We start from the raw sequence: 12,941 nt of genomic DNA on the forward strand, positions 1-12,941 counted from the left end.
TATTCGTTGACTAAAAAAGCTTATGATAAAGTTCCAATGAAAATTATATAAAGAATTCTAGAAAAGAGATATGTTAGTATAGCGTATATTGAACTAATTAAGGATATATATGAGAATGTAATGACAAAAGTAAAGACTTTAGATGGATTAACTGAAACATTTCATATAAGAATATGATTATATATATCAAAGATCAATTCTAAGTCCGTATCTTTTTATACTAATTATAGTCCATAGCCCTTATAATATGGGCGTTGACTTTTAACATTGGTTAACATATGTCAACATCATTTATAACAACTATAAATCATAGTTGTTATAACATAAATAGTTTATTTCTGATTAATACTAGTGAGTATTATATTATAGCAACTATGGAATCATAACTACTACAATTATGTAATTATAATAGCTATAGAATCGTAGCTGAAATAATTATGTAACACCTATGAAATCATAACTGCTATAATTAAGTAACAATTATAAACTTATAACTACTATAATAATATAAAAAATAAACATAATTTTGAAAAATAAAAAATATATGGACAGAATGAGACATCTTTATAATAAATAAATAAAAATATCTTGCCTAGGAATGAAAGTCTCCTCACATGTTATTTGACTTGGGCATGGTCAAAATGAAAAGTCACAAGCCAATTAAATAGCTAAAAAGACATACTGATGAAGATGGTCATTTCATCGCAGAGAATGAAAGTCTTCTCACAATGGCCATGAACTTTTCTCCATCACATGTTATTTGACTTGACTTTTGGATGTTGGTCACATGTTCTTTGACTTGACTTGTGGATGTTGGTCTTTGCAAGAAACACTAAATGCTTGAAACAGACAATCTCGGGGGTAGTGTATATTAACAAAATTAGAGACCACTCTCCTATGATAAACTGACAACCATAATCTACTAGTCATGGCTAGAGGGAACGCCCATTTTCTCATCCTGATGCTGTCTTTACTAGGCATTCATCTCCAAGAAACCCATCTATGCAATGGAGTTCTAAACTCAAGCTGCAACCCTGTTGAGAGAAGTGCTCTGTTGGAATTCAAACAAGGCCTCAAAGATACTACTAACAGGTTGTCTTCTTGGATGGGTGAAGACTGCTGCAAGTGGAAAGGTGTGGCATGCAGTACTGGGCATGTGATAATGCTCGACCTTCGCAATTCACACCCTTTTTCTAACGAGAGTTTAGGAGGTGAGTTGAAGCCTTCTTTACAGGGTTTGAAGTACCTCAAGTATCTTGACCTGAGCATGAACAATTTTGGAGGGGCTAATGTTCCAAAATTCATCGGATCATTTCACCATCTTCAGTATCTTAACCTCTCCGGAGCTGGATTGGGTGGAGTCCTTCCTCATCAACTTGGTAATCTCTCCAATCTACAATATCTTGACTTGAACAATGATTTCGGATTGGATGAATTTAGCATTGATGATGCATTATGGATTTCTGGGCTTTCTTCTCTGAGGCATCTAAATATGAAGAACGTTAATCTTCAAAACGTTAGTAATTGGCTCCGAGCTCTCAATGTTCTTCCTTCCATTGAAGAGATCCATTTATCTTCATGTGATATTGAACACGTCCCGCTCTCTCTCCAACATGTAAACTTCACCTCACTTGCTTTGCTTGATTTATCTGGTAATCGCATTTCCCCTTCAATACCCACTTGGTTATTCAATATAAGTGGCCTTCAATATCTTGACCTTAGTTATAACAATCTTCAAGGTCATATTCCATCCCTCTTTGAAAATTTGGTTTCTCTCAACAACCTAAATTTAGCTGGAAACTCTTTTATAAAAGGGGGAATACCTATTTCATTGAGGAATCTATGCAAGCTGCAAAGTTTAAAACTGTCAGGCATCAATATCAGCATGGATTTGTCAGAGTTTGATGTTATATTTTCAGGTTGTATCAAAACAAGTTTAGAGATTCTTGAACTGTCTTCTACTGGACTTACTGGCCAGTTACCTGAATGGCTATGGGAACTCAAAAGGCTTAGATCTCTTGATTTGTCTAAGAATCAAATTTTTGGCTCTATTCCTGCATCGCTTGGACAACTAGTTTCATTGGAAGAACTTTATCTTTATGACAATCAAATTAATGGGACTATATCAGAAAGCATAGGGAGGTTATCAGAGCTAGTTAACTTGGACCTCAACTCCAATTTCTTTGTGGGTGAAATTTCAGAAGCACATTTTGCCAATTTGACAAAGTTAAAATATTTGAGTTTGTCATCAAACTCCCTGGCTCTAAAGTTCGAGCGCAATTGGCTTCCTCCTTTTCAGCTTGAGTCCATTTGGATGAGTTCTTGCATCTTGGGTCCTGATTTCCCAAGATGGCTTCAGAAGCAAGAAAATATATTAATCTTTCATACGACGAATGTCGGTATTGTTGATGCTATGCCAGACTGGTTTTGGAGCATGATTTCTGGAGCATACTACGTGGATATCTCAGACAACCAAATTAGTGGCAGAGTACCTAATTTAATGCATTTAAGCAAGCTAATCGACTTTTATATAAGTTCTAACAACTTCAGTGGCCCTCTTCCATATTTCCCTATTAGTTTAGAAGTATTGATCATCTACAACAATTCATTCTCAGGGCCAATTCTTCCTGGGATCATCATGGGCATGCCAAAACTCATTTACTTGTCACTCTCCAACAATAATTTTACTGATACTATTCCCTTGCCTTTGTGCCACCTTCCACAGTTGGATGTTCTTGATCTTTCAAACAATCACTTATCAGGAAAATTGCCTGATTGTTGGAATAGCTCTTCAGGACTTAGAGTGTTTGATTTTTCAAGAAACAATATATTTGGAGGGATTCCTAAATCAATGTGTTCACTTTCATCACTTAATTCATTGCATCTTAGCAATAACAATCTATCCGGAGAGTTACCTTTGTCCTTAAACTACTGTCAAAAACTAGTCATTCTTGATCTGGGATATAATGAGTTCAGTGGTGAAATACCAACATGGATAGGAAGAAGGCTCACCTCACTCCAATTTCTCAGATTGAGATCCAATAAATTGGGTGGAAATATTCCACCCAATCTTTCATTACTAAGTAACATCCAAATCCTTGATCTTGCAGGAAATAAGCTCTCAGGCAACATTCCGCAAAGCTTTGGAAACTTCATTGCCATGACAGTCATAAGAAGATCTCCTAGTTTTCTCATGCATGTGCTTGAAGTTTATTATATGGAGAGCATGCTAGTGTCAACTAAAGGAAATACTCAAGAGTATGATAGGTTGCTTACGCTTTTAAATATAATGGATCTCTCAAACAATAATTTGAGTGGTAAAATCCCTACTGAAGTAATGAACCTATCAGGCTTGGTGGGTTTGAATTTATCTGGAAATCATTTTACAGGAGAAATCCCAGAAAGCATCAGTGCATTACAACAACTGGAGTCCCTAGACTTGTCCAGAAACAATTTATCTGGAGGAATTCCTTCTAGCATGGCCCAGATGTCGTCTTTGGGGTTTTTAAATTTGTCTTTTAACAACTTATCAGGGGAAATTCCACTCGGTAATCATCTTCTAACATTCAGTGATCCATTAGTTTACATGGGAAATCTTGAGCTTTGTGGGTTGCCTCTTAATCGAAGTTGCAAGGGCAGTGAGACATCAGAAACTCCAAGTCGCATGGATGACAAGGATGAAAACGAAATGATCTGGTTTTACGCAAGCTTTGGGCTCGGATTTCTTACTGGATTTTGGGCAATTTGGTGGGCATTACTACTGAAGAAGAACTGGAAGATTTGCTATTTCAAATTTATCGACAACACATTTGACAAGGTTTATGTGTGCATTATGATGAACCTTCGGAAATTTGCTTTGTAAGAGGTCAGCATCGTATACTTCTTGCTTTAATTCTAACAAAATAATAATAATAATAGTAATTGAACTCTACTTCTACGATTATATATGTTTCTTCACACTGAATTTTCTTTTCATGCAAATATTAGGAAATTATTAATAGTTCTACTTGTTGCTCTACTTCTTGCTATTTTTCAGTTCTCTTTTGTATTGAACTTTCTATTTCATGCATCTCAGCGTAATTATGAGATTTTCTATACCATTGTAGTACGTATTGCACTTGTAATGATCTAGAGATCTAGATTTGCTCTTCCTGTGAAGAGCTCTTTTGTTGGGAATGTCTCACACTGATGCGACGTAAGTTATGGAACAAGAGAGGTCGCTATCAATAATCATCTTATACACTTTATAGTAACTGTGCAAGTAGTGTGGAATATATTAGTTCTCAATTAATCATCTTCCGAGTTGATCTTTGGAGTGAGTAGACTCTTACGAACAACTAAAGTTTCATGACTATCACCATAAAATACCTTGTCAACTTCATCCTCATCATACACTAGTTCATCGATTGTCTCATTCTCATCTTTCATGTCTTCTTCGATCAATAAATTTTTACCTTTCTGATTAACAGGAGCAAGAGCAGACATCCTCTATTTGTTTGCCTTGTGATCCTGTTCACCACAACGATAACATCTAATAGATTTAAAATTAACCTATGGTGGCTGTTATTATGATTGTTGTTGTGAAGAACGTGAATCTTGAGGGCGGGATTGACTATTTTGGTCACCTCTAACTATTGACTTCCAGTTGTGTTATTTTTCAACGGTCAGTACACGTTGGTAAGCCTCTAAAACGGTCCATAATGAATGAAGAGTGAGGACATCTTGTAAGGGCTAGCGCAATTCCCCTAAGTATCGTACCACCATCTATTTCTCTATCTCCGATAAGTCATTTCGAGCAATGAACTGATAGAACTCCTCCGTATAATCGTTGACAAATCTCACACCTTGCCTCAACATGTGAAGTAGTTGAAACAGAGTTTGAGTGTAGCCGAAAGAAAGGAAGTAACCTCTCATCTTCTTTTTCATCTTCTCTCAATCTGTGATTTTGGCTTTGCCTTGTTTCTCTCATGAGCGTTACAATTGTTCTTACCTTGTGGATACTCGGCCCTTGAGTCCAATGGCAACCAACTTTACCTTCATCCGATCGGGCACTTCCTTATAATAAAAAATTCTTTCTATCTCGTTGAGTCAATCAACGAATCCTTCTACTTGTAAATTCTTGAAAATTTAGGTAGAGATTAACTTGGAAATTTAAATCTACATACTGTTCCTCTCGACCTTGACGCTCCGAGGTGGTGGTGGTAAGAGTTATTGAAGATGGACGCGGAATCACGGTCATAGCTCTCTCGATTTTCAAAACCCCACATCGTCAAATACTGGTTAATTCTGGACTTGCCTCTACAAATCCTCAATCGTCACATTTTGAACGGTACGATCACAGTACTGGATTTCCTCCATCATAACTTAATTATTATTGCGACTACGACTGTCACGACTACGACCATGACGACCTTCTATTGGATTTGATGCGCTTTGATACCAACTAACGCTGGATAGAAAACGATTATTCTGAAGACGAAAGATTGGAGGAGAATTATAGAAAAAATAAGTTTGAGAAAGTGGAAAAAAAAAAGACAAAGTCACGACGACGTCACCTCTATAATTTTCAAAAAAAAATTTTATTCAATCATCCAAATTAATCATAAATGATTAAATATGCATATAAAATAGATAGTAAATCAAATTTTAATTTAAAAAAATCAACAAAATTTTTTTAAAATATAAAATTATTATAAATAATAAAAAATAAGTTCCAACTAATAATCATGCCTCATGCTGATATGATATTCGTGTCCGTTCTGATATTCGAGTCCTTGTTATGATCACTGCCCACGATTGTTCTCTTTTTAGGTAATTGCTTGAGGCACAGTTCGCAATTAGGTTATCGATCATCTGTTGCGACGCAATCTCTCATCCACTTTCCATCAACCGGAGAAGCAGCAGGATGTTGAGCAGCAATCAGAAACTTCGGCAAGGACGGCCAACCAAAAGTTCCGAATCACCGTCAAAGACAAGGACCGTCTGGAACGAGCGCTTCTACTTAAACGCCTCCGACGCCTCCGCGCTCTCCAACCATACCCTCGAGGCCTCCGTCTACCACTTCAACCACCGCGCCTCCAACTCCAGTTCCTACATAGAACCTAGCAAGCGGGCGGCGTGATGAAAGCGGAGCAGCCGCCGGTGATGAGGATGTTCTCCTCGTTGGCACAGCAGCAGCAGGTGGACTTCCAGCTGAAGGAAACCAGTCCTTATCTCGGCGGCGGCCGTATCGTTGGCGGTCGGATGATCCTCAGTGAGAAGGCCGGCGCGTACGACCTGGTGGAGAAGATGGAGTACTTGTACATCAGAGTGGTGAAGGCCCGTGACCTGCCGGCGAAGGACATCACCGGCAGCCTCGATCCCTACGTGGAGGTGCGCGTTGGAAACTACAAGGGCATTACCAGGCACTTCGAAAAGAACCATAGCCCGGAGTGGAACCATGCCTTCGCCTTCCCCAAGGAGCGCGTGCAGGCCTCCTTCGTCGAGGTCGTGCTCAAGGACAAGAACCTCGTTAAGGACGACTTCGTCTGGACCGTGCGCATCGACGTCAACGAGATCCCCACGCGCGTGCCCCCCGACAGCCCGCTCGCTCCCCAGTGGTACCGCCTCGAGGACAAGAAGGGCGAGAAGCTGAGCAAGGGCGAGCTTATGCTGGCCGTGTGGCATGGCACGCAGGCCGACGAGTCCTTCGGCTACGCCACGCACTGCGACGCGATCGCCGGCGTCGACCCGCACACACTCAGCAACTACATCCGCGCCAAGGTGTACCACTCGCCGCGCCTCTGGTACGTCCGCGTCAACATCGTCGAAGCCCACGATGTGTTCGCGTTGGACAAAAGCAGAGTCCCCGACGTGCTCTGCAAGGCCCGCCTCGGCAACCAGCTGCTGCGGACGAAAGTGATCCAGTCCCGCACCGCCAGCTTCTTCTGGAACGAGGAGTTCATGTTCGTCGCCGCCGAGCCCTTCGAGGACCACCTTGTCCTCTCCGTGGAGGAACGCGTCGCCCACAACAAGGAAGAGGAGCTCAGCCGCGTGCACATTCCCCTGACCACCATCGAGAAGCGAACTGACGACCGAATCATCAAATCTCGGTGGTGGAACCTGAAGGAGGATAAGTTCTCCGGCAAGATCCACGCCCGCATCTGCCTTGACGGCGGCTACCACGTGCTCGACGAGTCGACACAGTACAGCAGCGACCTGCGCCCCACAGCGAAGCAGCTGTGGGATCCCCCCGTCGGCCTGCTCGAGCTCGGCATCCTCAACGCCACCGGGCTTCACCCGATGAAGAGCCGGGAGACGCGGGGCACCTGCGATCCCTACTGCGTCGCCAAGTACGGCCACAAGTGGGTGCGCACCCGCACCAGCGTCGACGAGTTGAACCCGCGGTTCCACGAGCAGTACACCTGGGATGTGTACGACCTCGCCACCGTGCTCACCGTCGGCGTCTTCGACAACTGCCAACTCGGCGAGAAGGGCTTCGGTTCCAGCGGAGGGAACAAGGACGCGAAGATTGGGAAAGTGAGAATCCGGCTGTCCACGCTCGAAACAGGGCGCATTTACACCAACTCCTATCCCCTGCTCGTTCTCCACAACTCCGGCGTCAAGAAGATGGGAGAAATCCACCTTGCGATCCGCTTCTCCGTGACGTCGATGTTGAACACCATCTCCATCTACTCGAAGCCGCTGCTGCCGATGATGCACTACGTGCGGCCGCTGCCCGTAATCCAGCAGGAGCTGCTCCGGCACCAAGCGGTGCAAATCGTGGCCGCGCGGCTGAGTCGGATGGAGCCCCCGTTGCGGAAGGAGGTGGTGGAGTACATGTCGGACGCGCATTCCCATCTGTGGAGCATGCGTCGGAGCAAGGCCAACTTCTTCCGGCTGATGTCAGTCTTCTCCGGCCTCTTCGCTGTATGGAAGTGGTTTTGCGATGTGTGCTGGTGGAAGAACCCGGCGACCACCATCTTGGCGCATATCTTGTTCATAATGCTGCTTTGCTTCCCCGAGCTGATACTTCCGACGGCCTACCTCTACATGTTCCTCATCGGAGTATGGAACTACCGGTTCCGGCCGCGCTATCCGCCGCACATGGACACGAAGATCTCACACGTTGAGGCGGTGCATCCCGACGAGCTTGACGAGGAGTTCGACACGTACCCGACGAGCCGGAGCCTGGATATAGTGAGGATGAGGTACGACCGGCTGAGGAGCGTGGCCGGGAGGATACAGACGATGGTCGGCGACATAGCCACGCAGGGAGAGAGGTTGCTACTGCTACTGACGTGGAGGGATCCGCGGGCCACCGCCGTGTTCTTGGTGCACTGCCTGTGTGCGGCAACGATTCTGTATGTGACGCCGTTTCAGATTATGGCGGCCGTCTGGGGGTTCTACTTCATGAGGCACCCGAGGTTTAGGCAGAAGTTACCGTCGGCGCCACTGAACTTCTTCAGGCGATTGCCGGCGAAGATCGACTGCTTGCTTTAGAGAAGGAAGAATCGGTACTAGGCTTGAAGGAATAAAATCTTATAACTTATCAAAAGATACATACTATGTTACCTAGTTAAATAATAATAATTTTAATTAATAAAATTTTATTTATTTTAATATTAATTTAAGCTGTAATGAGTCGTATTGAATATCTCTTGTTTTTACCTCCCCTGTTTTTAGACAAGCCCAATGAAAGGTCTCAAACATTTAGATTGATTGTAAACCTGTTGAAATCGTTATCTAAATAATAGTTTGGTGAAAATATTAAAAATTTGATTGATATAAGAGATGGATAACTATTGAATTGTCACACATTTTTAGATAAAAAAATTAATTTATACATATTTTGTACAGAGCATAACAAATTAGATTTGTCATAAAATATATTACTCCAATATTATCGCGTTATATTTTAAGCGTAATGCTTGTGGAAAGATATAGTTTAGAACAAAAGAAGTGATTGAAGACACATGATTTTAACTTTATATTTAACCTAAGTGCTTAAGTAAAATATTGTAGTTTTCGAAATATAGTTGAGTTGGTTATTACGGGATAGATTTACTGAAGTGGGTAAAAGCCGAATCTCGACGAAACCAAAGTAATGTCCTCCCCTATAGTGATAAATTGCAACTTTTTGATTTACCTTTTTACAGATAATCGTAGTACTAACCGTGTGGACGGTGAATTTTACTTTTGGTTGAAGAATAGTAAAATATTGTAGATTGCTTTTTTGAATTCTAAAAATAAAATTTTGTCCAAAAATATTGCATATCCATTAATAAAAAGTATGTAATTCTTAAGTTGATTGATAATTTTGTTCAACGAGAGCATGTATAAGATTTATAACAAAATAATATCGGATTCTATGATAGTGATATATTATAAGACTCAACAATACTTTGGTAGATTTAGTGGTCAGACCACCCTGTGAATTTGGATGATAAACTTCGTCAGATATTACTTCGGTGATTATTATTTATGAAATAATATAGGGTAATTAACTTTAGTTATAAAATTGACGTTAAATACCATTTTACACTTCATATGTTAAAAAAAAGAGCTTTAATTCTAACTTTAAGTGACATTTTACTTTGTAATATTCATTTAATGAAAAAATAAGTCACAAAATAAAATTTTAATTTGTAAATGATGAAGTAATAAGTTTGAACCAGTTAAATTACTTCCGCCCGCCCTCGCTTTTTAACATTCGAACTTTTCTAACTCTCTTTCTCTCTCTCTGAGACACTAGCAACCTGATCGATGAGCTAAACCCTAAATCTAGTTATCTGTCACCAATCGACGACGATCTCCCAAGTATTCTCTCTTTCCCTTCTATTTCTCTTGTCTGTAGAAAATCCTCTTCGTGTTTTCGTCCTGTCATCTATCGTCAGGCCACATGTCTCCTTGTTTTTCCTTAGCTTTTTCCTCTTGTGAAGCATCAATCGATCCTTGAGTTAGGGAGCATTGCGATGACAGCGATTGACACTTGCGAGTCGGGCCCCAGTGGTGCGGCCAACAAGACATCACCACTAGATTCTGGAAGCCCTTTTCCTACTTTTCCTACTCCCCCTATCTCAGCAATGCCGCTGGCAGCTCCTGTGCCCGTGCAACGGACGTTCAGGATGGAGGATTTGCTCGACAAGGGTGTGTTGCTGCTTCGTGCCTTTGCAGGTCTCTTCGCGCTCATCGCCCTTATTGTCCTTGCGTTCAATATATGTACGACGACTGGGAGGATTTCTCGGTACCAAGAATATCAATAATTTCTTATTCGATTTTGTTGCGGCAGTTATATATATATATATATATACAGTTTTGCTCCACTGCGCGCCTCCTCCTCCGCGACGCATCCACGACGCTGACGTGGAATCCATTTCTCACTTTGTCCTCGCTTCGTCTGCTGCCTCCGTGGCGACGAAAATAAAATCCCGCCTTTCCCAAAATCTTCTCCTCGTTCCGACGAAGCCTCGCTCGACGCCGATCTGCCGAATCCGATCCACGCAATCCCAAAATCGCTTCTTCGCCTTCGTTGCCGAAGGAAGACGGCGTTGCCGTCGGTCGATCTCTGCGAACCTTCGGTCGCCTTCGTCGCCGCGGGAAGACGCTGCTGGCCCCGGATCTGTGCCATCCGTCGCCCTGGGAAGACTCCGGCGCCCTAGGAACTAGGGTTTCGCCAAGATTCCTCCGCCACGATGTCTAACCCGAACCTCTTCTCGCGATTCTGCTTATGCTCGCTCTCTTCTCCTCTGCTCACCGCGCTCCCTTCTCCCTCTGCTCTCTTCTCCTCTGATCGGCGCGCTCCCTTCTCCCCCTGCCCGCCGCCGCACTCCCTTCTCCTCTGCTCTCTTCTCCTCTGATCGCCGCGCTCCCTTCCCCCTGCCCGCCGCCACGCTCTTCTCTTCTCCCCCTGCTCTCTTCTCCTCTGATCGCCGCGCCCCCATCCCCCCTTGCCTGCTGCCGCGCTCTGCTCTCTTCTCCCCCTGCTCTCTTCTGCATGCTCTGATCGCCGCGCCCCTTTCCCCCTGCCCGCCGCCGTGCTCTGCTCTCTTCTCCATCTGCTCGCCTAGGATTCGAATCATCACTGATCATTCTCTATACTCTCATACTTACAGCTGGGAGCAAATGCTATACTGGCTGTTTCTCTTGTTGTGTGCAAAGCAGGAGCTAGTGTGAAGAAGATACCACTTTATCAGGTTTATGATTTTCCATTAGTTTTTTTTTCTTTGTAGCAAACTGATCCATGTTTCTGAAGATTGCTACTCCATTGTTTTATTCAGCACATTGCTAATCTTGCTGGAAATAAAACTCTGGTCTTGCCTGTACCTGCATTTAATGTTATCAATGGTGGATCACATGCTGGAAATAAGCTTGCTATGCAGGTTAGGCTTCATTTGAATCTTTACTTGAGTAGCTAACAATCCACTTCTTACATTGTCCATTTTGACTTTAATTTAATCAGGAATTTATGATTCTTCCTGTGGGAGCATCCTCATTTAAAGATGCCATGAAAATGGGTGTGGAAGTTTATCACAATTTGAAGGTATATAATTGTGAGTTTGTATGTTTAATATTCCTTTCTTGCACAATGTACCTATTGCGTGTTACTGTACTGCAGGCTGTAATCAAGAAGAAGTATGGGCAGGATGCTACTAATGTTGGTGATGAAGGTGGTTTTGCTCCCAACATTCAGGTGGTTTAGTTTTTATGTGGAGACTGAAAATTTACTTGCAGGATTTTATAAAAATTGATGGATCTTTAGTGATCTAAATTCTGTAGAGGGTCCCTCCATGGAGCCCTCTTGAGGGGTTCATTTATGACCCTTCATTCCTCTCATCCATACACATGTAACTACTTTTATTGAAAAATCATATTATTTCTTATATGCAGGATGACATCCACAATGAGAAATCAATGATCATAGATGAACCCTTGGCTTTGTAGATGCCATTCATAGCCATTTTGTTTGTCAATGAGGCCCTATTGACTATATATTATTGTCTTTATGTCATTGTTGCTATTCTTTCTTTTGGTAGGAAAATTTCCAACCACTTTATGCATTTCATTTAGTTGCTTAAATCAACTATCATGAGGCCTGAACTGCACAGTATACTTAGTTGGTATTGAAAATCTGTAGACTTTATAACACCACCAACAACAAGCAATGGATCCTGATGTTGTGTCAATATACCTGAAAAAAAATGCCTATATCACGTGCTTCTTTGCTGAAATTATGATAAATTGACTTGCTTCCTATATTGTTCCCTACAAATAGAACACTGTAGTATTGCTACCTTTTCTATATTCCTCCACCTTTGGTCATTCTGTAGATTCGGGGCAAAATTTAACTAATCCTTTAGCTTCACAATGAACCTTATTTAGTTATCCTGATGAAAATTTATTTGACTTATTTGAAGTTACGGCTTCAGTGGACCTATTATTGCTTTCTCTTGAATGTTATAGGAAAACAAAGAGGGACTTGAACTTTTGAAGACAGCTATAGAGAAAGCTGGATACACTGGCAAGGTAACCTAAATTTCTTTATTTCCAAAATAAAGAAATTGATATAAGAGATTTAAGGGACTAAAAGTTTGCTTTTCTTGGGTCTGTCAGGTTGTTATTGGGATGGATGTTGCAGTTTCTGAGTTTTATAATGATAAAGATAAGACTTATGATCTTAACTTCAAAGTGGAGGTAAATCTTGTTTTTGTTCTGAGATATCTGATGGTTGGAAACTGATATAAATGTGGGTAACTCTAAACTATCTATCTTGTTATGTTTCAGTTATTTATTTTATTTTATTGTTTATCTTTTCCACATAAGTAACTTCACAAAGTTCGTTTTCTTCCCTATAGAACAATGATGGCTTCCAAAAAATCTCAGGCGACAGTTTGAAAGATGTCTACAAGTCTTTTGCATCGGAGTATCCCATTGTGTCAACGAAATGACATATCGTTACTATA

At 41.8% G+C, this 12,941-nt stretch overlaps 3 protein-coding genes across 3 annotated transcripts; all 3 read left to right on the forward strand.

The window, feature by feature from the left end:
• The first annotated feature begins 928 nt into the window (after positions 1–928).
• LOC141847928 (receptor-like protein EIX2) lies at positions 929–3,862 on the forward strand. The gene has a single exon (XM_074736038.1). The coding sequence runs from the start codon at positions 929–931 to the stop codon at positions 3,860–3,862; it is 2,934 nt and encodes a 977-aa protein (XP_074592139.1).
• A 2,258-nt stretch (positions 3,863–6,120) lies between these two features.
• Positions 6,121–8,675, forward strand: LOC141847286 (multiple C2 domain and transmembrane region protein 7-like). The gene has a single exon (XM_074735292.1). It carries the CDS (start codon positions 6,121–6,123, stop codon positions 8,479–8,481), a length of 2,361 nt encoding a protein of 786 aa, XP_074591393.1. The 3' UTR covers positions 8,482–8,675.
• A 1,278-nt stretch (positions 8,676–9,953) lies between these two features.
• On the forward strand, positions 9,954–12,941 carry LOC141847520 (enolase-like). The gene is made up of 8 exons (XM_074735577.1): positions 9,954–10,181; positions 11,094–11,174; positions 11,259–11,360; positions 11,441–11,521; positions 11,597–11,671; positions 12,442–12,504; positions 12,592–12,672; positions 12,834–12,941. Exons 1-8 carry the CDS (start codon positions 9,954–9,956, stop codon positions 12,924–12,926), a joined length of 804 nt encoding a protein of 267 aa, XP_074591678.1. The 3' UTR covers positions 12,927–12,941.

The sequence above is a fragment of the Curcuma longa genome, chromosome 16 (assembly GCF_044706935.1).
Source record: "Curcuma longa cultivar G26 ecotype Majalengka, Jawa Barat chromosome 16, ITB_CL_G26_1.1, whole genome shotgun sequence".
NCBI lineage: Eukaryota > Viridiplantae > Streptophyta > Magnoliopsida > Zingiberales > Zingiberaceae > Curcuma > Curcuma longa.